Raw genomic sequence first — 27,476 nt, forward strand, 5'->3', positions numbered from 1 at the left:
ATACCAAATTCCATGCAGTAACCAGGGCAAAATGTTCCAAAGCTTAAATAATAAGTTTTCCGAATATTGCCAATCAGAAAGTGTAGCCGATAAAAAGTAGTCTTACCAATGCGTCATGAAATGTTCACTGTATACGAAAAATGTGTCAAAAGATTACCAATCATTAATGAATGATACTGCATCAAACAGACCAGCCATCAAAGCTACAACTTGAATAAAGAACAATAATGACATGACCGAAAACTTACCACATATGAGATGCAGGGATGATTATCCGTTGAAAATTATAAGTTCATATTCAATTGCACATGCCCGAGTCGAAGTCAAAATATGTGAATCAGATCCAGCGACTGAGCCGCTCAGTTCCTCTATATAATGCAAAACCGCCGAGCACGCCAAAGAAATGACGGCGGCGGCGCGGAAGGATGACGTAGTGCGAGTGACGTGCATCGTCAGTATGGTGACGTCAACGCGAACAATTGCCAACAACTAATGCGTCAGGAGAATGAAAATCTGTAGTGATATGCCGCATACGCATCAGGACATACCTAATGAGGGAAGGCTGATCCCTGATGCTAGCGCTGCAGGTGGTACAGCGTATTATCTCGTTTGGCGAAAAATTTCAAAAATGAAGAGGGTGAACACGGTATTAGGGAGATATTTGAGTATAACTGAATGATTAACACAATCTACCAGAGAACCACTAAAAATTGAACTATTCTCAAATAACCAATGATTCACAAATCAGGAATTTAATCCAATGAAAAGAGTATCATGGTGAATGATCTTATCATATAGGTTGGCACGAATGGCAAAGTGGCACCGGCAGGCGAAAAAACATGGTGGACCCGCAAAGGTGTACAATTAGTGCAAATCAAGATGATACATTGTAAAATCCACAAATTAGTAGAAAAAGCACATTAATGCAATCATTATTCCAGGTTGAAATAGTCAGGCCACATTCATAGAAAAACATGCATCTCGTGGTCAGAATTCAGTCCACGAGTGGTACATCGCAATGAACAAATAAGTTTGGCTTCCATTTGACGCAATTTCAATTGTAGATTTCCGCCCCTTTTCCCCTTATGCGCTCTCATTAGTCCTATGAAGCGCAAGTCAGAGGTTAAATCCAATTGGTGTTCAGCCTGCCAATGAACTGCTAGAGGGGATTTGGGTTCGCACATCCGGTGACTGGTCAAGTGTTCTCTGATACGGATTCTCAGTTGACGTATCGTGCTTCCCACATAAAGTTTGCCACAAACACAAATGATGGCATAAACAACATGGGTTGTCTTTCAGTTGATGAAGTCCCGAATAACAACTTTTAGTCCAAACTTGTCTGTGAAAGTTTGACATTTGGGATGAGCCCAAGGACACTGGTTAGAGTTCCCACACTTATGAAAACCAGCCGATTGTTTTAGCCAAGAAGAATTGGCTACTTTATTCTCAAAGAATGATGGACTAACCTGTGATTTGATAGTGGGTGATCTTAGAAAAGTAAATTTCGGTTTGGGTGTTAAAAATGGTTCAAGATCCTTGTCGAGTCTCAGGATGTGCCAATGTTTAGCTACCATTTTATATAGCATGGAGGAGTCTGTTGTGTAAGGAGTAACCAAAGAAATGTATTGAAGTGAATCTTTAGGAGTAGGTACCTTGTTGAGGAGGTCAAGTTGAGTGACATTAGTGAATTTTGTATATGCTTCATGAATAACTGCGCTTGAGTAGCCTCTATTCAAAAACCTTTGATTGATGATGTTACATTCACTGTCGTAATCCATTGAACGCGTGCAGTTGTGTCTTGCCCTGTGAAATTCTCCTTTTGGGATATTATTAATCATCGCGCGCTGATGATTACTGTGTGCTGCTAGCATCGAATTAACCTCGGTAGGCTTCCTAAAAGTACTGGTCAACAGCTGTTGGCCATCTACAAATATATGCAAATCTAAAAAATCAATTTGTTTAGAATCGCAAGTAAACGTTAGGCTAATCCCAAAAGTGTTAGTATTTGCAAAATTGAGAAAGTCATTGAAAGAATTTTCTGTACCTTTCCAAATCAGAAAAATATCATCAATGAATCGTCGCCAAGTAATGATATTGGCAGCAAAATGAGTTTGGTTCAGAATATGGGTTTCCTCAAAAAATGCCATGAAGAGATTGGCCAATGAGGGGGCAAATTTGGCACCCATGGCCACCCCTTGTAATTGGAGATAGAATTGGTCATTAAAGATGAAGACATTGTTCTCAAGAACAAATTGAAGAAATTGCTTTAGCATGGACACATGTTCTAGAAATTATGCCGAACTATTTCTGAAAGCATAGTCAAGTGTGAGCAAAGCTAAATCATGTTTGATATTAGTGTACAGGGAGACAACGTCAATGGTGACCAACAAATAGTCTGATTGCCAAGTAATGTCAAGAATGTCTTGGAGAATATGAGAACTATCTCTAATGTAGGAAGTCATGGAACTACAAATGGTTTAAGTGCCTCATCTAAGTACTTTGATAGACCTTCTGTAGCCCAGTTGATTCCACTCATAATAGGCCTCACTTCAGGGAGGACCTCAAGGGGTTTATGAATCTTGGATAAGAAGTACTTGACTGATGAAGAAAAGGAATTTCTATCAATCAAAGAACCCACTTTGCCTACTATGTACTTCTTACCCAAGATTCATAAACCCTTTTCTCCAAGACATTCTTGACATTACTTGGCAATCAGACTATTTGTTGGTCACCATTGACGTTGTCTCCCTGTACACTAATATCAAACATGATTTGACGCAATTTCTTCAATTTGTTCTTGAGAACAATGTCTTCATCTTTAATGACCAATTCTATCTCCAATTACAAAGGGTGGCTATGGGTGCCAAATTTGCCCCTCATTGGCCAATCTCTTCATGGCATTTTTTGAGGAAACCCATATTCTGAACCAAACTCATTTTGCTGGCAATATCATTACTTGGCGACGATTCATTGATGATATATTTCTGATTTGGAAAGGTACAGAATATTCTTTCAATGACTTTCTCAATTTTGCAAATACTAACACTTTTGGGATTAACCTAACGAGTACTTGCGATTCTAAACAAATTGATTTCTTAGATTTGCATATATTTGTAGATGGCCAACAGCTGTTGACCAGTACTTTTAGGAAGCCTACCGAGGTTAATTTGATGCTAGCAGCACACAGTAATCATCATGCGCGACGATTAATAATATCCCAAAAGGAGAATTTCACAGGGCAAGACGCAACTGCACACATTCGATGGTTTACGACAGTGAATGTAACATCATCAATCAAAGGTTTTTGAATAGAGGCTACTCAAGCGCAGTTATTGATGAAGCATATACAAAATTCACTAATGTTACTCAACTTGACCTCCTCAACAAGATACCTAAATCTTAAGATTCCCTTCAATACATTTCTTTGGTTACTCCTTACACAACAGACTCCTCCATGCTATATAAAATGGTAGCTAAAAATTGGCACATCCTGAGACTCAACAAGGATCTTGAACCATTTTTAACACCCAAACCGAAATTTACTTTTCTAAGATCACCCACTATCAAATCACAGGTTAGTCCATCATTCTTTCAAAATAAAGTAGCCAATTCTTCTTGGCTACAACAATCGGCTGGTTTTCATAAGTGTGGGAACTGTAACCAGTGTCCATGGGCTCATCCCAAATGTCAAACTTTCACAGACAAGTTTGGACTAAAAGTTGTTATTCGGGACTTCATCAACTGTAAGACAACCCATGTTGTTTATGCCATCATTTGTGTTTGTGGCAAACTTTATGTGGGAAGCACGATACGTCAACTGAGAATCCGTATCAGAGAACACTTGACCAGTCTCCGGATGTGCGAACCCAAATCCCCTCTAGCAGTTAATTGGCAGGCTGAACACCAATTGGATTTAACCTCTGACTTGCGCTTCATAGGACTAATGAGAGCGCATAAGGGGAAAAGGGGCGGAAATCTACAATTGAAATTGCGTCAAATGGAAGCCAAACTTATTTGTTCATTGCGATGTACCACTCGTGGACTGAATTCTGACCACGAGATGCATGTTTTTCTATGAATGTGGCCTGACTATTTCAACCTGGAATAATGATTGCATTAATGTGTTTTTTCTACTAATTTGTGGATTTTACAATGTATCATCTTGATTTTCCCTAATTGTACACCTTTGCGGGTCCACCATGTTTTTTCGCCTGCCGGTGCCACTTTGCCATTCGTGCCAACCTATATGATAAGATCATTCACCATGATACTCTTTTCATTGGATTAAATTCCTGTTTTGTGAATCATTGGTTATTTGAGAATAGTTCAATTTTTAGTGGTTCTCTGGTAGATTGTGTTAATCATTCAGCTATACTCAAATATCTCCCTAATACTGTGTTCACCCTCTTCATTTTTGAAGATTTTCGCCAAACGAGATAATACGCTGTACCACTAGCATCAGGGATCAGCCTTCCCTCATTAGGTATGTCCTGATGCGTATGCGGCATATCGCTACAGATTTTCATTCTCCTGACGCATTCGTTGTTGACAATTGTTCGCGTTGACGTCACTGTACTGACGATGCACGTCACTCGCGCTACGTCATCCTACCGCGCCGCCGCCGTCGTTTCTTTGATGTGCTCGGCGGTTTTGCATTATATAGAGGAACTGAGCGGCTCAGTCTCTGGATCTGATTCACATATTTTGACTTCGACTCGATTTGCCAAGTGAGTTTTTCTAGCATCTTCCTCTAGTTTGTTACCGCCCACATCGGGCATTATGTTGTTCTTTCTTATATTTATTATGCTACCTCGCAGGTGATATATGAGTCTCAGCCATCGGGCATGTGCAATTGAATACAAACTTATAATTTTCAATGGGTAATCACCCCTGCATCTCATATGTGGTAAGTTTTCGCTCATGTCATTATTGTTCTTTATTCAAGTTGTAGCTTTGATGGCTGGTCTGTTTGATGCAGTATCATTCATTCATGATTGGTAATCTTTTGACACATTTTTCGTATACAGTGAACATTTCATGACGCATTGGTAAGACTACTTTTTATCGGCTACACTTTCTGATTGGCAATATTCGGCAAACTTATTATTTAAGCTTTGGAACATTTTGCCCTGGTTACTGCATGGAATTTGGTATCTACCTTTTGGATCAATCATATTGGTTTTCGAACCCGTATTATCTTTACTGCCATTATTTCTTATTAGTGTTTTCCATTGCCCTGATGTATATTTTACTATTCTGTACTAGTTGGTTGCACTAGTGACATGGTGATGGGTGCGTGATTTGCATGTGGGCCTTGCAATGGTGTATGGGACAACAAATACACTTTAATGGAAATCAGTATTGACTTTTTAGTCAGTTTATATGCCATCTCTATATTCTTGTCCTTTTTATGTTGGGCCAATCTGATCCATCACTGCTGCCCTACCCTTTGTACCAAAAATGGTATGTTCTTTCCTTTTTCTTCTTTTTCATCTTATTTTTTGATGTCATTAATTTTGGATTATTCAATAATATTTTCAATCTCGTTTTGTATTTATGTCATTGAATGTTGCATTATGCATTTGTACTATTATTTCATTTGATGTACATGATACTTGATTGTGACTCCATCATTCAGCCTTGAAGACGCTGCAAGTGTCGAAACATGTGTCGGCTGTTTTTTATTTCGTTAAAATACTGTATTTTTACTGTTTTCATATAATTCAATGGTGTAAAGCGCAAAATCCATCACCCCCATTCTCTTAACATGCTCAGGGGCAGGTGATGTCCTGGAGACACATAACTTTCAGGTATAGCTGAGTGACATCTATGTATTGGTGTCTTGAGATGTGAGAGTCGGTTAGGAGGGCACCAAGTGGTTGCATGTATAGAATGAACAAGGCCGGAGAGAGGCTGGAGCTCCTCAGGACACCACAAGACACGTGGAGGCATGCCAACATCAGAGAACCCATCTGGACGGCCCAGTGGATCCCAGATTTGTACGAGGAGAACCAATTTATGACAGTGCCTGAAAAGTCCATGCTGTGAGTAAAGAGATACACTAGCGTGTCATGGTCGACTGTGTCGAATTCAAAGGTCAAGGAGGACTAAAAGGTATGTGTCATCCTTATTTGGTATGCAGTGATGAAATTGCAGCAAAAATGTTGCCTGTACAAAAAATTGTGGCAAAAATATGGTGGTTTGACCTGTTAAAGGTGTACCCCATTGCACCATTTAAAGGGAGCAGGGGTTGCAGGGTTGTCCCCCGCACTCTTTAAATGGTATAATGGGTCGGGGGTTGCAGGGGTGTCCTCCGCATCCTTTACATGGATTGCGGCAGCAAAACCATAGCCTTTTTGATGCGATATTTTGTGTCCACGGCCATTTTTGCTGCAATTTTAACACATGGAACCCCTTATTTGTATTGCATGGAGTCTCAGTGCTGCATTTGGGACAAAAGTCAACTGGCGACTGCCTTCTCAATAATCTTCCCAGTAAACGGAAGGCTTGTTATAGGATGGTAGTCTGTCAGATCCTCAGGGTCAAGGGAGGGCTTTTTCCAAGAGGGGAGAGTTAACTATCCTGAGAAGGGCACTTCTGGACGGATCACTAAGTTGTTTGAGGATGTTGGCTGGGATGATGGTTTCCCAGTAGGCAGTGGGCATCAGGGAAGCAAGTGCATTAGAAAGGTCCTCTGGTGATAAGAGCGAGAAGTAAGCCAAAGCAGTTGTAGTTTGGATTGTCTTACTGCAGTAAAAATGTATTTTAAAAGGTCAAGTGCATACTGATTGCCCCCGCGCCAGAGTCAATGCCTTTTCAATGTATATCATGTGATTTTGTTTTTTTCGTAATTGATATGGCTTTTTAATTCAGTCCCAACTGGGGAAATAGAACATAGACTTGTAACATGCTAAGTGTTTATGTACTTTTGATCTTCATACATGTCACCACCTACAGGAGGTAAAAGATGATGCAGAAACACAAGACACACTTCTGGAGGAAAAGCTGGAGGAAGAAACTGGAAAAGATTCCACACAGAAGGGAATTTCAAACCCCGGTAATAACCACTTCAAGCAACATAGAAAAGCTTAGCGACGTTTGATGAATGCCTGCTGATACTGACATGCCTGCTCCTCTCTCCTGTCCGCAGCATTCGACATATCCGATGAAATAAAGGGGCAGAACAAAATTGGAATGGAGGCTGGAAACCAAGATGAAAAAGGTTAAACAATTAAAGATTAATATTAGAATTAATGCACTTTCGAAAGACATCTGCAGTGTGAAAACCTGGAGTCAGGGTCTCTGGAAAATGTATGCATTGTTTCTATTTATTTTTCATGAGGCTCTGCTAAGTTACAATACTTTGCCTACTATGGTGTATCACACCCGCTTTCAGTCTCTTGTCTATGATCAGCCCAAGCCCGGACATGACGACATGAAGTTATTTACTTTGATGTTTATTTGTATCCGTATGTCAGATTGGATCCAACGTACTGTTGATGTCTGCAAAAATAACTGCAAATACTGCTGAGTTTAAGGTTAATTTCATCTCCCTGTTCCCCTTCGTAACATTATAATAAGAAAGCTGTATGGCCCGTTCCTAGGAGCCCTTCATTCTGGGCTATACTGGTATTTAAAAGGCCCAAATACCAGGATAACAAGCATTGGCAATGCCAGTAGTTTTGGCGTTTACTGCTATTCTTTGCATTTTGCATTTAAAGGCAACTAGGTGCAAGAAGGAGAGTGCAAAGTTTGAAAGGATGATGCGATAAGGAGTGCAGGTGTGCAATAGAACGAGAAGGAGAATATAACAAGGGAGGACACCATTGATAGAGGGTGCCATCAATGATGAGCAAGAGGAAATATGTACAAAAAGGTTAAGAGTGAGAGGGTAGGACATAAAACGAGAGTGCGAAAGGACGGATGAAAGGGTATAGGGAGAGGGGTTAAGAGAAGGTAGGATGGGGTAGGGTGGGTGGTGAGGGTAAAGAGAGGTGGTAGGTTTGGGTATGACATTGGGGATAGGATGTGTGGCAGTAGAAGAGGTGTAGGGCGGGAGGGGATAGAGAGATGGGGTAGGGTGCGTGGATGGGGTAGAGAGAGTGGGTGTGGAGTGGGTTGGTGGGGTAGAGAGAGTCAGGGTTCGGTGGGCGGGTGTAGAGAGAGTGGGGGTAGGGTTTGTGAAGGGGTAGAGCAGGTGGAGGTAGGGAGAGTCAGGTTTGTTGAGTTGGGGTAGAAATAGTGGAGGTGGTAGAAATAGGGGGATAGGGTTGGTGGGTGAATAGAGAGTGGGGATGGGTGGGTGACAGGAGAAAGTGGGGTTCGGGTAGGTGAGGGTAGCGAGAGTGGAGGTCGGGTAGGTAAGTGGGGGTAGACAGTGGGGTTAGTGTGCAATGGTTTGGGTGGGTAAGGTGAGGTTAGAGAGAGTGGGGGAGAGTTGTTGGGTGTAGAGAGAGTGGGGTTGGAGTACAGAGTCGGGGTAGGGTGGGGTGGTGTTAGTGGAGAGAGTGGGGAATGGTGGGTTGAAGTAGAGGGTTTGCGGTAGGGGGTTGACTGGGAGTACAGAGAGTGGGGGTTGAGAGAGTGGATGTAGGGTGGGCGGGGTAGAGAAAGTGAAAGTAGGGTGGGTGGGGGTAGAGAGGGTGGATGTAGGGAAGGTGGGGAAGAGAGCATTGGATGTAGGGTGGGTGGAGGTAGAGTGGATGTAGGGTGGGTTGTTGGGGGTAGAGAGAGTGGACATATGGTGTGTCGGTGGGAGTAGAGAGAGTGGATGTAGGGTAGGAATGTGGGGTTAGAGAGAGCTGATAAAGGCTTGGTGGGTGGGGTAGAGACAGTAGATGAAGGGTGGGTGGGTGGGGATTGAGAGTGGATGTAGGGACAATTTCAGCTAGCTCCTGATTTTCAACTAAAACACAATGCATTCTGTGTCTTGTTGTTCCATTTCCCACTATCACAACTAGATTCTTATCCCATTGTATTTCTGTTATCAAATCACTTTTCTCTCCCATTTTCGATTGTTTTCTTTTAATCACATAGCTTTTCCCTTTCCTGCCCATATTGGATCTGCCCAGCCGAATTTTGTTCTACTTCTAAGAATATCTGCCTGCCCTTCGCCCACTTCCACATTCACATTTACTTCCCGTTTGTTCATTCTTAATGTTAATTGCTTAACCCACCCGCAATATTGGGGGTGGAATGGGCTTCCATCCTCCGTGGCACCCTTCCCTTTGGTTCCATGGTTACCCAGAAGTACCTGAACTGCGTTGGGGAAATCTGGAGGCCCAGTAAACCCTTCCCACTCTCCCCCTCCCTTCCTTATCTATGTCTTAGCTCTTGCACTATCTGAAATGTTGTCAGGCCGAGTACGATAGTTAATTTCACATCCTTACTGTTCATGGCCTGTAAGAATGTGGTTGTATTTTCCCTTGTTCCTTCCCTTGCCTTAAAGCGCTTTGAAACACATTGTGTATAGGCGCTATATAAATAAACAATCACATCACATCACATCCGGGAATGTGAATCACTATAGGGTGTGGGACCTGTGGGGAGTCAGAAATGTGAGTCCGACAACTTTGTAAAGTTTTTTAACTTCTGCCATTTTATTAAATAAGAAAGGTTAAATAAGTGCATCACTATCCTTAATCTAAAGTGGATTTCCCACCCTATAATCAACTGAAAGGGAACACTCTAACCAAGGGATCTCTAACCCTCACACTTATACAACAATCAAAACAAAAGGTATAATATGGCAACTCAAGTCCACAAATGTATACAACAAATAACTTGGTTCACATTGTAATCAATGTCTATGGGAAGGGACTAGGCAAACTCCCCTTCATAGAGAGCCAAACAAGGGTTTCTTCACAGTGCAAAGGAAAACCAAGACAATCAAACTTTAACACATAGGTCTGTTGTTTAAATTAGGTAATTTGTCAAAGTCCAAGAGCTCTCACAACTCCTGGAATGAGAACTCCTTCACATCTTTGGCAACAACAAATGGTTTGGTCAGAATGGTCTGCGTCAAGAATGACTTGCAGAAGATGTGTAACTTTTTCTCAATCATCTTTCACCATTCTTCCCCAAATGTCCAAAATTTATATATATTGCTTTCCAATAGTACCAGTCTTTAGCACTTGCTCCTTCTACTACGTGGTGTAACCCTTCACCAGGTTTCTTCAGGGCAATCACCTCTTGCCCTACGGGTCTACCCATCTGACCTTCTACCAAAACAGATAAGTGCTTCAATGGTACCTTTCTTAGTAGAATAACAACAACTTCAATGGCCTTCCTAAACATAAGTAGGTTCACAGCTTTCAGGGAATTGAACATTCACATTTATCAGATCCTTATCTCCACAAACGATGCTCAGCTCCCTCGGGATAACCACCTCCAGAAGGGCAGCCTGTTTGCCACCTTTCTTTCCCATCTGCATTAATACCAAAACAATGGTCAGGATGAAGTCTTTTCCTGCTTCTATCTTGACTGTAGCAATGTGAATCTACATCAACCACAATGATAGGTATCCCCGTACCTGAATAGAAACCTTTACAACTTTGGGGCTTCTCACTATTCACCTCCAGTGTTTGGCACCTTTTATTGGACTGATATCGGCAGGTTTTCAAGGCCTCTTGGATTGGGTATTGGTGGTATGCTTGGGTTTTTAATACAACCTCCCCACCAGGCTGTTGCTGTTCACTCAAACTCACACTTTAATTCCTGTACCTCGTTTTATTAGCTTGCCTTTGTAAGTTTGTACGTTAATCACAAGTCGCATTTATAAAGTTGCCTTGTCTGCCTTTCACTCGCTGTGAGTGTTCCCGCCTGCCCTGAAAACGCAGTGCGCACCGGAGCGCCTTGGAGTCACTTGCATGGATTAGACTCACCAGGTAAATCGTTTCCAGGTGCTCCTCTCCACGTTCGCAGGACTGCTGCGCTGTGGCTCCTCCCCACCAGATGCACCTTCTCTCTTTGGTTGCTGCCGCCTCACTACGTTGAATTGGAGACACCCTGACTCCCGAGAGTCTCTGGTGCATCCCTGCCATCAGAGACCTCTTGACTGCTCACACTACACTTGCCTTCCGCTACGACAGCTCTGCACAACATAGTCTTCTTGGGTAAGCATTTTATCCACACGCTTCCCACTATGTGACCTCTGCAGTTTAGGATAATAGAGGCACAGACCCTCTCAGGACTTGCACTGGTCCTGGTGTCTTCCAGCTCCTCTACTCCTCTTTCCAGCAGCATACACGGCCCACGCTTCTTCGGCTTTTCAAACTGCAACTGTTCCTGCTTCTTCTCTTTCTATACTACCTGCATCTGAGGGGACCTTTTATGCCTCCCACTCTCCCTCCGGTGTAGGTCATTCCTGTCAATTAGCTGACCACTTCTACCTTTTCGTCTGTATCCCTCTTCCTCGTCTCAGTACTGATTGAATTCTTGGACTTGAAGCCCTGACTGAAACAGTTTGTTTTCTTTACTCTTTCCACTTTACAAATAATCCATCAATATAATAGGATGTTGGGGAACGTTACATAAAGAATGTTCCCCTTACTCTTGACCTGCTTCCTCCCTCATGTGATCCTGCGGCAGAACACCACCCCGATGGTCGGGATCAGGAAGTGTCGGCCTTTCCCTGGACACATGAGGAAGGTCCCAGGCCACGGTTTGGGGGAATCACTACAGATTTATTACAGACCTCAGCATCGGGTAATCAACATGAGATCCAAGGAGACATCCCCCCAGTTAAAGAGAATGGATGCTATAGGGAACTTGGAGGATACAGTGTGTGGTAGGTGTGTGCAAACCCAACAATCAGATATATTAAAGATGCAGGAGTACTGCCAGGCACATTGAAGGTATATGTTCTCACTGTGAACCTCAGGATGAGCAGACAAACCATTGTATTCATGACACATGGTTTTAAAGCAGCAATTACAGTGTGTCGGAGACAAATCAATAAACCAACAACAATAATAACATTAGTCGGGTAACCTGACATGATGTAGGTGTCTGGAATCAGAGCCTGGTCTTCATATCCAAGGGTAGTTCAGTTTGCATGGTTGTAACAAAGTTTGATGTAGGTGATTCAAGTTCATTTACCATAGTGAAATAAATGTTCATGTGGAACAATCCCACAAGTCTTTCCAATTTAGGCAACAAATGTCTGTGGTTCAGAACTGGAGTAAAAGTGTCAATTTTCTAAGAGTCTCTGCTAAGAGTCTCTGCTATGCACGTGCCTTGGATAGCATTGAATGAATATTCAAGAAGTTCAACGTGTTCGTGGCTATGTCAAGTCAGTCTGCAATACATGTTCAGCAAGAGATATCTGTAGTACCAGAGCCATAAACATACAGTGGTAATCAAGATGAGGAGTATCACCAAGAGATAAAAACAACAGGGTCTGAACCTTGCAGGTGCTGGTATATCAGTTGATGCAGATTCCAATTGATTCCAGTGCACTATCACATCTAGGAAATTCATCAATGTCAAGTAGATAGGTTCAGTGGTGTGTGAGTCTACCTGCAGGCACCCGTCTCCTGATCACTGGCCTTGGGGTGCCCCTCTGCGGGACCTCAAGGCATACCTTCTCAGGCCTGGTGGTGAGGTCCAGGTCCAGTGGAGTCAACCGCTAGAAATGGTACGCAAGGAAGGGGAACTTGGATCGGGGTGGTCCCTTCTGGTGCTTCGATCAGCTGATCAAGGAACATGAAAAGGAGATCCTGTAGGGACCACATGACTGCAAACAGGCTTTGGAGTTGGGGGTCTTGACTTAGCATCTGCACCTACAGATGCACTGGGAGTTGGGGAGCCCACTTCTGTCGTTACTCCCGTTGGATGGCCTGCAGTATCGGGTTGACCTGGCACTGACAGGACTGGGGCGGTGGCTTGAATTCTGGTGGGTGTGCCATTCTATGAAACTGGGCTGATTCCCAGCAGCAGAGATTGGGCAAACTGGAGACGTTGTTGATGGCGGCTGGGATCTTGCGGCAGTGAGCAGCATGTATCCAGAAGGTCAGGCCGGAGCACTTAACAGAGGCCTGGGACTTCAGTGACACTTTATGTTGTCCTTGCCACCTGGATCGAAGGCCAGGCTTCCACTGGTGCCCGTGCACATGGACCCAGTCACCTGGATGTACCGAATGACAGGATGTAGCTGCCAGTTCTGCTATGGCAGCTCAGAACCTTGCATCAAGAGAACGCGCAGTCTCTATAAAGGCCTGACAACAATTAAGAACAGTCTCATCTTCCAGGTGCAAATTCAGAAGGTGTGGGGCTGCCAAGGAAGCTGTTCCCACATGCATGGGGTGTCCTGTAATGATTTCATGTGCAGATAGACCATGCTTAAGCTGCAAGTATTGTGCATGGTAAGAAAAGCAAGGGGCAGCGCCAGGTGCAGTGGTTGAAGTGGAAGGGGGAGGTTGGGGGCGGTGCCCCTATACATTTGCTTATTAAGTTTTACCTTTACTATACTTTTATGTTGAAAAAAAACGGCTCTGGAATGGTTTTGTTTTAAAATAAAAGTGTAGTAAGAAGTGGAAACTTGTACTTCAGTGCACTGCTATGAACGTTCCCTTAACAGTGGGCAAATTTGTTTGGGGGTTTGGATTGCATGTGTCAGGGACATTTCGATGGGGTTTGTGGTGAGCGGGAGCAGGTCAGCAGGGAAAATAGTTCCGCAACTTCTTTTTGTACACTTCGACCACTGGCCAGGGGCCACTTAGCATTGATTCCTGACACACCTTTGACAACATGAGCTTTAGATCTTAATTACAGTGTTTTACTGTGCCGCTCGACTGATGGTGGTAGGCACAGTGGAATGGCTGATAAATACCCAGTGCCTTGCACACCTCTATGACAATCTGACCAGAGAAGTGTACCTTGATCTCTGTCTATGACAATTGGGAGTCCAAACCAGGGTATAAATTCAGTTCATAATTTCGTTGCAACCGTAATGTCATCCGCCTTCCGGCCTGGGTACACTTCAGTACAAACTGAAAAAACATCAATGATCAAAAGACAGTAGCTAAATTACTGGCACGTGGGTAACTATATGAAATCTGTCTGCACATTTATGCATGATCCCTGTGGTACCGGGCGTGTTGATAGCTTTGTTTTCATTGCTCGCCCTAAATTATGGGCCTTGCATATGGTACCGTTCTTGCAATATGCCTGTGCAATCATTGTGAAGTTGGGAGCAACCCAACCCCAGTTAACATTGAGTATCATTGTGTTTATACCTGAATGGGCAATGTTGTTGGCCACTCAGGATAGGTAAGGTTTTGACCTTTGGGTGCCACAAAAGCAGCTGTCTGGGTACTGTCAAAGTGAGTGAGACTTCAACTTACATAGTAGTTGAGTCCCGTCCCCTCTTATATTTCGGGAGCTTGGTCTTGAAACATGGCCAAGCTATAAAGGGAGGCAATCAGTGACTGTTGAACAGAAATATGAAATACAAATGAGAGTTTCATTAGGAACAAGTGGCCTGTTTAAGGCAGCTGAACAAGCTGTGAAATCAACTAAGGTATTGTACAGGGTGGTAAAGGACTGCGAGGGATCATGGCCTTGGAATTTAAATATAGCCAGAGCCGCCAGGGGAACTAAGGCATGCAGAAGATAGACACATACTTTCCATTTGAGATGGTGCCACCAGTGGAGGTTAGATAACCTTGTTGTCTCCAGAAGACACCAAAATATTGCACCACTCAATGTGCATAGCAGGAGTTTGTGTACATTTTAGCCGTCTTGATTCTCGCTAAAATGCATGCTTGAGTGAGAGTCACAAATTCAGCTACCTGAGCTGACTTAGCACTTGGCAAATAATAGACTTCCAGGATGACATGGGGAGTGACACAGAATACCCAGAAACAAGTCCTCCCCCAGGTTACGCTGACAGGAGCCATCCACAAAGAGTATCATTTCAGGGTTATGCAGCGGGATGTCCCATAAGCCTGTGCAACATAAGAGTTTCAACAACCAAAAGACAATCATGCAGTTCCCTGTCAGTTGGCAGCAAGGAGACCGGAATCAGAACAGTGACTTAGAGTAACATTAGCAGAAATAAGCAATTTCTCATACTTTGTTAGTCTGGAGTTGGGTCTTCACCTTGAGCAACAGGGCTAACACGGAGTGGGGCACAGAGATAGTTACAGGGTGACCTTGTACCAATTAATCTGCTTTTTCTACCTTTTTCTATTCTGTTGATTTATACCATGCTCCGCTACCACCCAGGGGCAGTCTGCAGGTGCTTGTGTGGCTGTGCAAGAGAAGGGTGTGGGGAGGTTAGTGTGGATAGGGTGAGAGGATAGGTTCAGAACGAGGAGGAACTGGCATCTGTGAGTGTTGGTTTTCATGGGGGAATTTGTGCGTGAGGCCTCATGTGTTGTTGATGGTTTTATGGACTATGTGAGTGGTTTACTCTCTGTGTGCTTCAGCATGTGGATATGCTGGGTGTGAACATAGTATTGATTCTAGGTGTGTTTAGGTGTAGTGTGGCTAGCCCAAGGTCTGGTGTAGTTGCGTCAGTTATGTTGGAGCAGAAGGAAAGGGAAAATGGGTTAATAAGTCAGTCGGTTTGATGGAGCCTCTGGCGCGGCTCAATGGTTGCTGCTTGAAGGTATCTAGCCAGGTTCTTGGTTATTGTTCTTTGGCCCATCTCGACAACTCTCATCACAAAATAACACAAATGGTTTATCATAGTGTGGCTGATCCAGGCTGGTGCTGTGCCGGGCTCATGCTTTATGGTGACAAAGGTGTGCCTTTGCCTCTTGGGTCCATCTCACGGGTTCCGGCACTGCGTCATGCGTGAGGGTCTGAAGGGGTTTAACTATGGTGGCATTCCCTGGTATCCACTCTATGCAGTAACTGGTCATCCCGAGGAACCCCTCTCATCTGTTTTCTGATCTGCGGCTTGGGGACTTTCTGAATCGCCTTAATGTGATCCTGGGATAGTTGTCTTTTCCCTGCAGAAATCTCATGGCCGAAGTATCGCATACAGGGTAAACACAGTTATAACTTGTCTTTGGACGCCTTGTGGCCCTTGTCTGCAAGAGCTGTTAACAGTGCACACATATGTTGCTCATAGGCTTCCAAGGAGGAGAAAGCAAGTAGCAGATTGTCCACATATTGCTCCAGGACGAACCCTCCTTTGAGTCAAGGTCTTTCTTCAGAATTTGGGAAAACAAAGTGGGGCACCGAAGTACTGTTTGCTGCGGGCGTGTGCGCTATCCTCTTTCTTGCTACTGCTGCGGATTACACTGCTTCTTGGAGACTGCAGCTTGGCCCTACACCAACGGAACTCCGGAAGCGCTCAGGACGTCTGAGGCGGCAACACCTGGTTGCCTGGACTTGCTCTGACTTCCTCTCAAGGTGTGTCCTCTATTTTGGATACCGCCCCTTCTGGCTGCACCGCCCCCTTTGCAAGAACTAATAGCAGAGCCCTCGCGCACCCGCGACGCGCACTGCGAAGTACACCGAAGTACTGTTTGCTGCGGGCTGCGGGCGTGTGCGCTATTCTTTTTCTTGCTGCTGCTGCGGATTACACTGCTTCTTGGAGACCGTGGCTTGGCCCTACACCAACGGAACTCCGGAAGCGCTCAGGACGTCTGAGGCGGCAACATCTGGTTGCCTGGACTTGCTCTGACTTCCTCTCAAGGTGAATACCCATTGCGTGGACTTTCGTAGCATACTCCTCTAAACTACAAACTTTAAGAACAAGACATTTGCACGCTGTGCCCACGTGACAGCTACAGTGCGTTAAGACATGTAGTCATCGTGTCAGCTAGAGTGTGTTTAGACACGTAGTCATCATGTCAGTCATAGTGGGTGAAGTTACGTATTCAGCATTGTATTGTTCCCACGCTTTGTAGTTAATTCAAAACCAGGGTCATGTTGCTTATGCGTAACTATTTTGTTTGACTTACTAGTGTATACTGCTTGTGCTGCTCTAGTGGTTTTTGTTGCTCATTCATTCTATTTCTCTCTGCTCCCTTCCCAAAGGTGTGTCCTCTATTTTGGATACCGCCCCTTCTGGCTGCACCTCCCCCTCTGCAAGAACTTATAGCAGAGCCCTCGCGCATCAGCGTTGCGCACCGCAAAGTACACCGAAGTACTGTTTGCTGTTCGCGGTGCGTGGCGCGAGCAGCGGGGCCCATTACTTGTTAGCTAACACCTTTTTTGGGCGCTGTAGGGGGAACATTTCTGTTGAAAACAGGGACTGATTTGTCTATTTTTTTCTGAGTAATAGACTCGACGAAATCGAGTGGAAGCGGTGTTATTTTCTTTCCTCACTGTTGCCTAAAACCACTGATCTTTTGCACACTTCCAGTGTCTACTATATGGAATCGGTTCTCAGAAACGGCAAAAAGAGGAAGGTGGGCCCCGCAAAAATGCTTTCATCAACAGATTCTCCAAAAAATGTAAATTAAAAAAAAAAGATTAGTCCTTCTACCTCGCTGAATGGGAAACCTTCCTTCTTATCTATGTCAAGACATGTAGAGGAAATAGATGAGAAGACTTCTATACCTGAAAGCAAAGCTGAGGCATCTAGCCCAAAAAAAATATGTTCCTTAAGAAGTTAATGAAGATCTTACGAACGATCAATTTGCTGCTGATGAACACACACTTAATGTGCAAAAAATCATCGATGACATACATGAAAACAAGTATCTTCCTATTTCCGACATATCCTTGCTTGCTCCAGTGATTATGACGGATTTAGACAAAAGAATTAGGCTATCGGTCGGGCCCTCCACTCTGGTTTCTACACATGGTATGCTTATGGAGCATGTACATTTCCATAAATCAAGTGTTAATGATGCAAATCATCCATGTATTGGGAATGTAAACATAGATGCGAGCTGCAAACAAATGCCCATGACCAGTTCACCAACTATGAATTATATTTACAAAACAAACACACAGAATGATTCTTTCGAACAGAGAAACGTGAATACTTCTGTTCCAGTCCTTAACTTTTCCAATCTACCAAACTTGCCTTTATCCCAAGAAATACCTGTAGGCGAAAGGCCTGAGCAGAAGATTGATGATATTCCCATTTTTACAAGAATTCTAAATTTACTCTATCTAGGGCACGAATATTCCCATCTGCTCCTGCAAGAGATCAAAAAAGATCTTGTGACAAAGAGCACACAATTAGCAAAAATTGAGGGTTACATTTTGGCACAAGAAGCATGCCACATCTATCACTCTGATTGCCATCTTAGAACAGCTTCATTATTAAAAAATGATCTGTTTCATTCTAGAGGCAATATGGAAAAAAAAAGAAAGAAGCTGGTTCGCAAACTACAAATGAGCCATTTCTGTATCATGGAATTCCAACTACATTTGCACAAATACTTAGTGGTAAAGAAAACTCAGGAGTGGACATTTCATCCCTTGCAGATAATGTAAAAATGGGCTATCTAGACATTGCAAAGTTGCAACACGATAGACTACCACAAGTAGAAAAAACACTGGCTCAAATGGAACCGAAAGATAAAATTCGAGAAATGGTCATAACCGAGAAGTTACCGCTGTGAACACAATTGGGACTGTATCCACTCCTGATAGTCCCTCGACTCTGATAAAACTAATCGAAAAGGACAAATGTAACGATTCGCAACAAGATGGTCCAAGTGCAAAGGAAAATCACTATTTCTTATCAAGGAGATCTAAGAAAAATCATCTTAAAGCCCTAAAAAGAAGGCACAAGAACAAAGCTATCTCTATGCACGGGGAGAAAAAAATGCATGAATTGGCGTCTGAACTTGCGCAAGATAATGCAGTACAAACATGTCCAAACAAAGTAGCAACATTTGTAGCTCCCTCAGAACAAAACTTGAATTTAAATGAATTAAATGAGGAGAGCAAAACAGCACTGCAATTTAGCTCTTCAGCTATACAAGTAATCGCTTCAAAAAAGGCGACAGCTACAAATGAAAAACAAAACTTGAATCTAAGAGCTGTAAACAGTGAGTTCAGCGAGAAAGATGGAAAACACCACACGGAATCAGATTTAAGTATGTCTATCGAAAAAAGATCCAACCTCACCTAACTCGATTTTTCACAGACATTTCTACAAAGAAAACTGATGGGTTAAAAAAAATCGGGGAAACAAGTGGCAATGAAGGTTGCCCACGTGAGTCACCAATTCTATGTGCGCAAGATGAACAACGGTTAAAGGCTGAGACAACCAAGCAAGTATTAGAAAAAGTGGCATCACTTCTAGAAGCAATTCCCAAAGAAGGTGAAGGCCGTCTAGACATTCATAGGTGAAGGCCGTCTAGAAAAATCATCTTAAAGCCCTAAAAAGAAGGCACAAGAACAAAGCTATCTCTATGCACGGGGAGAAAAAAATGCATGAATTGGCGTCTGAACTTGCGCAAGATAATGCAGTACAAACATGTCCAAACAAAGTAGCAACATTTGTAGCTCCCTCAGAACAAAACTTGAATTTAAATGAATTAAATGAGGAGAGCAAAACAGCACTGCAACTTAGCTCTTCAGCTATACAAGTAATCGCTTCAAAAAAGGCGACAACTACAAATGAAAAACAAAACTTGAATCTAAGAGCTGTAAACAGTGAGTTCAGCTAGAAAGATGGAAAACACCACACGGAATCAGATTTAAGTATGTCTATCGAAAAAAAGATCCAACCTCACCTAACTCGATTTTTCACAGACATTTCTACAAAGAAAACTGATGGGTTAAAAAAACAATGAAGGTTGCCCACGTGAGTCACCAATTCTATGTGTGCAAGATGAACAACGGTTAAAGGCTGAGACAACCAAGCAAGTATTAGAAAAAGTGGCATCACTTCTAGAAGCAATTCCCAAAGAAGGTGAAGGCCGTCTAGACATTCATATTAAACAAGGATACATTGGAAACCAAAATCAACGTAGGAAGGATCAGGGTCAAGATTTGATTACACCCTTATCTTCTGCCCGCGGCGAAGTGGATGGACCCTCAGAGATTGTTCCAAAATCAAACATCACGCATTGAACTGCGACATCTACAAACGTTCCACACCAAGTCTGCGGAAGTGCTACTGAAGCAGAAGAAGAGGAACTTGTTGGTATTAAAAAGCTATTAGAGACTACCCTTGAAGATACACTTAAGGATACTCTTCAACAGTTTCAGAACATACCTTGTGAAATGAAGAACATAATTGGTTGGATAAGTGATAATAAGATCAATGGCACGGCTCGTATCAATCAATCTTATTTAATTAATTCACTTTATAAGATTCCATCACTTAGAAGCCTGGTTAACAATGACATTGAGTGGATTAGATTACCAAATGAGAACAATAACAGAATGTTGTCCAGAATGCTATCACCCATTATCGCGAAACTGATTTGGGAGCACCAGGCCGACCTTCTAATTTTAGGTCTTGAAATGGTTGGATTCCCCCAACTAAAAACAGCAATGGACTTTTTGGAATTTCAACCTCTTCCTCTGAAAGTGAATGGTGATCTCATTCCTTCCACGCAAGGCCCAAACAATTATAATAAAAATATGATGGAACAACTTTCTGCCCTTACAAATGCCCTAAACGGGCTTAAATGGCTTGAACCTCTGATCAAAACAGCAGTAAATACCACCAACTCCACTACCGAATCATAATTTCATGACCTTACCATCGTGTCATGGAACTGCTGTGGCTTCTGTAATTTGGTAAAATGGAGAGATAGTGTAAAAACAGAACACTTACCCAACATACTACGTATACAGGAGACCATGGCATTAAAGTGTGTAGAATTGGATGGCTTTTTTTGTATGCTTTCATCATGCTAACAAAGGTTCAGAAGGTAGACCTACATGGGGGGTTGATGATCCTGCTTGATATAAGGTTAAAATTCACTCTTAATAATGTTTACAAATGTGATTTGTGTCTAATTTGTGATATCACTTTTGATGGGAATCTGAAAGAAAATATTCTCTTAATTTCACCTTATTGGAACCCCATGCAATATTCCATTGAAACTGCGGGTGAAGTATTTGGTGAAATCCTTAATGAGGCTCTTAATAAAGCTCCTGATGCTGAAATCCTCATTGGAGGTGATTTTAACTCAGCATTTGGATCCAACCCCTTCTGTATGGGTTCTAATTCGTATTATTTGCATGCCTCTCTAGAGAAAGGGAATGTGTGGAGAAATGTTCTTAAAGCATGGAATATTGTTCTAATATCCCCAGCAGACACTCATAAGAGGTTTACTTGGAAACGGGGCACTGCTCAGTCTTGGATCGATCATATGTTTTCCACCGTACAACTTTCTGGCAGACTGTCCAAGGTCGATACCATCATATCTAATTTGGGGGACCATTTAATGTTAACAACTTCCATTCCAAACTTCTTTATAAAATCTCAGAGTGAACCCCAGCTAATACCCATTCAATGTAACAGACCACGCTGTTCAATCAATTGGTCTCCATCAACCTGCAGGAAACGTACAGCGTTAGTAAATAGAGATTTTTGGTCTTGTATAAGTGGAGACCCTGTTGACTTTTCTATAATTCTACAATGGAACTTGGACATGATTGCTAAACACTTGTGTGATATCTGTAATCAAGTGATTGGGCAAGATGTTGAGAAAGATGATCAAAGAGCATTTGACATTACGGTGGCCTTGCTAAAAAAGAAAAAAAAATGGGGAGTTGCGTGTGGCAAGGAAGTCAAGGATGAATTTGCTCAATCCTGAATATATCCTTCTAAAAAAAACTATCATAGTCAACTATAAAAAGTCACTTAAGGAGACCAGGATTTTATATAAAATATGTCAAAATCAAAGAATTGTCAACTTAATATGTCACCCTAAATCTAAAGAGATCTGGAAAACTATAAGATCAATTGATAAAGTAACCTCACGTGAATTTGACTCTTGTATAGACAGTACAACTTGGTTTTCTTTCTTTCTTTGTAAATATGCACTCCCTGAAGAATTCACTTCTTTTGAACAACTTCCCGAATGTCATCTAATTCCGTATCGTTGCCCTTGGGACAAGTCAGATATCCTTGCTGCAATTCAGAAACTAAAAGGGTCCAAATGTGCTGGTCCTGATGGACTACCCCCGTGTTTAATTAACCCGCTCTTCTGGGTTAAAAAAAAGTGGGTTTCTTTACATACCCCATAGTAAACTGTGTGAAGTATTACTGGGCGTATATATAGCTAAAGGCAAACACATATTGGATGTTAGGTTGGATAGGAATGGGGAAAAATGCTGAACACAAATGAACAACAGTGAAAGAATTGGCTGACACAGGGATGCAAGACAGGATGGTAGATGGGTTGGGGACCACGAGGAAGACTGGCAGGACAGCAGCATTAACTGTGCACAGGGCTTGGATACAATTATTGACCTCTTTACCTAGCTTCTTGGTAGGCAGATGGAGGTATTGAAGGGACTGTGTGTGGGCATGTCAATACATTGTTGGAATAGAGACTGTATAACGGGGTGGATACCTTTCTCAGCCTGCTTAGAAATAGGGTACTGAGGCACGCACGGCAGCCAATTGGCTGGACAGGGTAATTTTGACTGGCTCAAAATTGAGCATATAACCTTCATCATTTGCATGTGTGGACCATAATTTGTCAAGTACCCAGACCAACAATCCCTGTTGTAACAAGGGAGCAATGGTCCAGTCTCCTAGGCTTGAATGGTGGTCCTCCTATGAAGGAGCCAAAACATTTGAGTTCTCTATGGGCTGGGACATCAAACAATCTACCTTCAGGAGAACAATAGATGGAGCTGCTCAGTATACACAGTAGATCTAGCCCAAACAGATTAACAGGAGAACACAGATTCAACAAGAAGGCATGGTTGTCATAGACAGGACCCAAAAGAAACATAAGTGGTGGGGACACAACATGAGGTATGGGCATACCTTCAATACTCATAGCATTGGCAATTTTGCTAGAATGCACACCATGCAGAAATTCAGAAGCTTTCCAAGCTGAGTGTGCTGCTCCGGTATCAACCAAAGATAAAACCTTTCGACCAGCAATAATACAATCGACATAGGGAGCAGCATGATTATATGGGATAAGCAGTGCAACAATTTCAGGGACCTTTTGGCAATCCAAATGAGCGTTCTGTGGATATGGCAGAGAAGGCGGATGCATAGCCAAACCATCTGTCATACTGAGGTTGATTCTGACACTAGGGTTTCCAATTCCCAAACTCCTTGCTCAGTCAGAGTAGACCATTGGATTATTGGGCTCTCCTATGATCCTATATGTGCAAGGACTTGGAGGACTCTGAAATGGAAGGGGAGCAGCATAACTCTTGCCGCTAGTGCAGTCGCCAGGGCAGGCTGTTGGGTAGCGTGGGGGTTAGTTAGGAAGGTATGCTTTGGGGTCCGTTAGGGAGGGTCAAGGGGAGGATTTGTGAATTGCATTTCCCTTTATTGTCCCTTTCTATATTTGGTGAGACCTGAAATTGGTTACGGCTTGAAGGACATTTGGGTGATTGGTTTATCATATGCTGGATATTAAAGTTATATCTATTCATGTTCTTTTTATGGATGCACTTTGCTCTTCTTGGGAGTTTGTGGTGGGGTGGGAGGCTGCTGGTTTGGGACTTGTTTTTAATCTATGCTGTAAGTTTTCATGTTTTCAAAACTTAATAAAGAAAGTTTAAAAATGAAAAAAACTCTTTGCAGTTATTGCACTGGTAATAATATACATTCATATTATACCTTTCATTACCATTTCCCTGTTCGTTTTGCAAAACAGTACCTCTTCCTCTTCCCCTTCCTCATCCCTGTCATTGAATAAAACCCTCCTCTGCCCTACTGCAACTGCTGAATTTGTAATGCCATAAGCTTAGCTTCTAATGGAATGTGGTCTCCCACAGATTCCTCATCTTTGATATATTGCTATCCTGTTCTGCAATCTCTGAAAAAAATGTTGCTGTCAGAGAGCACTGTGTGGCATCGAGTCAATGTCCTTCGACTGATACCATTCCTGCGTCCGGATATGATGTTGATGACAGTATAAATTGCATGCACCGTGCCCGTTGCCTCAGTTCTGTTTTTTCGCATGCACAGCACGCGCTCAGAGCGGTTTGACTCGACTCAGCGAATCTCTTTGACAAACATCGTCATTCTTTTTGGTATATCTTCACAATGTCTATGCTGAAACAGGCTTTAAGAGATGTACGGACTGTGACTCAAAGATGTCGATCAGTGATCCTCACAGAATTTGGCTCTGGTGCCTGGGCAAAGAACAATAAGTAATTGAGTGCAGTTCCTGCCAACCGATGACCAGCAAGGCCTTGAAGCAGAGAAGATCGAGGTTCACCTAAGGATGGTTGGTTTCCAAGTATCTGTCTTCCACACCTTTGAAAAGAAAATCATCCAAAGGTAGAAGCTCCACCAGAGACAAGTCTTCAGAAAGGCCAGAAAATTGATCTAAACACTCCATGGCCAAGATCCAGAAGCAATTCCCCTTACTTTTCCTCTTCGTTTTCTTGGAAGAAGTCAAAGTAACAACGCCATTGTTCATCATCATCCAACTCCTTGCCCGAAAAGCGTTAGGTACATTTTCCCGATAATACTGCTTCAGCGGTCGAACAGGAAAAGTTCTGCAAAAAATGAAGTCAGCAACTTGTGGTCCTTTGAAAGAGCCAAATAAGGTAATTGATCCCACCGCGTCTTCCAAGACCACCAGGGAATCAAGCAAGGCTTCGACCCACATGCCCAAAACTCAGGTTGGGTTACGCTGGATTAGTAATGAGGCCCAGAATCTGAAGACCTCAGGGATGCTGTGTCATGTAGCATCCACAGCGTCAAATACAGAGTCATAATCAAAGTCGAAAGGTTCTGTGACTTCCTCCTCGAAGGGGTCGAAGTCGAAGGGCACTTCGCCATCAATGTTGATCTTGGATAAAACTTCGAGCTTCAAACCTAAGTCGATCATTTTCTTAAAATCCTTTGGGTCTATTTTTGAGGAAGACAGTCATTTGGGTATGAAGGTTTTGGAACTCCCAAAGGTCTAGAAAAATTGATTTCTGATCAATCCCGTCTAGAAGACCTAGCACCTATCTGAAGGAAACCAGTGGTCTGGATACCTCTCCTGAGGTTGAATTTGACATGCCAGATGCCCATTCTCATCAAAGGTCAGCATCTAGAGCGGTCATGAATAGGGTGATTGAATATTTGGTTGGGGCGTCCTGCTAAGGACCCAGGATGACCTCACAGTCATCTTGGATAGAGGCCCTCCTAAGGAGCCTGTGCTGCCCTTCCATACAACACTAAGAAAAAAACATTCTGGAAAACTGCCAAAAACCCGATACCACCTTCAATGTGAACAACTAGTTGGTAAAGAAAAAACAACCTTTTCTGTGACCCCTGACTTTCTTAACAGGCACCCTACATCAGAGAGCTTGGCGGTACAGACAGCTACTTCCACTTCAAAGGCTGCAGCTTATCCAACCATCCCCCCAGATACAGGTGATAAGAGATATGACACACTAGCAAAGAGATTATTCTCTGCCAGAACCATTACATTTAAAACTATTAATGCATCTCGTGCTCTGGCAAAATACACATATAACATTGTGAAATGTTATTTCTGAAGCTGCAGAAAACATTCCTGAAGGGAAGATGAGAGATGGATTCAATAATCTCATCAACAATGGTAAGGAGGCCTCTTGCCAATCCATACAGTCAGGCCTCTAGAGGCGTCAGACTGCATCGGACCGTGAATGGGCTCTGGTGCAGCGATCAGAAGATTTGCATGGTTATGTAAATCTGGCTGTGCCCCAGAATTCCAATCAAGGCTCCTGGATACGCCCTTCGATGGGTCCAACCTTTTTGTACCAAAGACAGACGACAGCCTAGAAAAGCTACAAGCTTCAAAGACTGCAGTAAAATCCTTGGGGGCAGCCATTCATCAACAACAACAACACTGGCCTTCGCAGGCTTGGAGAGGGCATTCTTTTAATTATTAATCCTCTTTTGGCCAAATGGGAAGAGGTCAAGCTACCCAGAAAGGATAAAGGAGGCTCACACATGCCCCCACAGGACGTGGAGGAAAAATAGCTCAGGCAACAACCTCTCCATTGCCCTCTGCCACAGCCACAGCCCCAAAACCTCTATGAGCACGTTGCTCACAGAACCCTAGTGGGAGGCAGATTGACTCAGCATCTGCAAGAAGGTAATCTCATTACTTCAGATGCATGGGCCCTACAAACAGTGGCACAAGGGTACATTCTCCCATTTCTACCATGACCTTGAGATTGTCCCCCAAGCAAGCAATCTCTTTGGGAACCCGATCTGCTCCTTTTACTGGAGATTCTTTCCATGTTGGGGAAAGGTGCAGTGGAGAAGGTACCTGTAGCATAACTATGCCAGGCTTGGTACTCCACCTATTTCCTTGTTCCCAAGAATGACAGAGGACTATAACCCATCCAGGACCTCAGGTGCTTGAACAAGTTCCTCAGGAAGGACACATTCAAGATGTCTCTCTTTTGCAGATCCTACAGGCCCTTAAGCTCCAGGTCTGGAGGGTGTCACCTTCAGGATACTTACTTTCATGTGCCTGTACATCCCAAGCACAGAAGGGTTCACTATTGGCAGTTCTCACTATCAGTTTTAGGTACTGGCTTTTAGGCTCACCTCTGTCCGAGAGCCAAGTTGATGGCGGTGGTGGCAGTTTGTTTGTTTGTTTGCGTGTTTGTTTGTTTATTTGTAGGGCGCATCAAACCCTTAGGTAACTGGGTGCACAGCATAACAAGAATACTTAAAGCTTAGATGCAGGTGTAGAAAGGTACAAGGAATACTTAGAGGCTTAGTTACAAATGTGAAGAGGTACAGGTAGGAAGCATACATATATACATACAATTACGATCATTAGTCTCAATGGTCTTTGAGGCGTAACCAAGTGAGGGTGTTTCGTCTGAAACTATAGCAGGACTGATCCCTTCTGAGCTCCATTGGTAGTGCATTCCATTGCTGGGCTGCTTTTAGTGGGAAGCTGTTGCCTCTTGTTTTTTTAAGTCTGAATCTGGGTATTTGAAGGGAGTGGGAATTGGTTGTCCTAGAGGGTCGTACAGAGGTTTTTCTGATTATTCTTTCCTTCAGGTATCGATGGGCTGCGTTATTAATATATTTGAAGGTTAATGACACAGTTTTAAGGAGGATCCTATCACTAATTTGCAACCAGTGGTGGTTTCTCCTAGCATTAGATATATGCTCTATGGTGGGGAGGTTCCGTGCCGTTCTGAGCGCATTATTTTGCAAAGTCTGTAGTTTGTTGATGATATATTTGTTGGCTCCTGGGTACAATGCATTACAGTAGTCCAATTTAGATAAAATGAGAGCATTAGTTAAAATAATGCAGCTTGCTAGTGAAAGGAAGGGTCTACATGCTATAATGAGTTTGCCAGTGTAAGCAGTGGATGAGGCCAAGGAGATTACCTGTTTTTTTAAAGTTAGCGTGGAGTCCAGGTAGAAGCCAAGTGTCTTCACTTCTTTG

At 43.0% G+C, this 27,476-nt stretch overlaps 1 protein-coding gene across 1 annotated transcript in view; it reads left to right on the forward strand.

The window, feature by feature from the left end:
* The first annotated feature begins 6,968 nt into the window (after positions 1-6,968).
* Positions 6,969-27,476, forward strand: part of LOC138454580 (ATP-binding cassette sub-family C member 12-like) — a 392,790-nt gene continuing 372,282 nt past the window's right edge. The window contains exons 1-2 of the mRNA XM_069607051.1: positions 6,969-7,057; positions 7,151-7,222. Of these exons, the coding sequence (XP_069463152.1) occupies positions 7,195-7,222 (28 nt within the window). The 5' untranslated portion in view covers positions 6,969-7,057; positions 7,151-7,194. The remainder of the gene's footprint in view (positions 7,058-7,150; positions 7,223-27,476) is intronic.

Source organism: Ambystoma mexicanum, chromosome 1p, assembly GCF_040938575.1.
Source record: "Ambystoma mexicanum isolate Mex_15411 chromosome 1p, UKY_AmexF1_1, whole genome shotgun sequence".
Lineage (NCBI taxonomy): Eukaryota > Metazoa > Chordata > Amphibia > Caudata > Ambystomatidae > Ambystoma > Ambystoma mexicanum.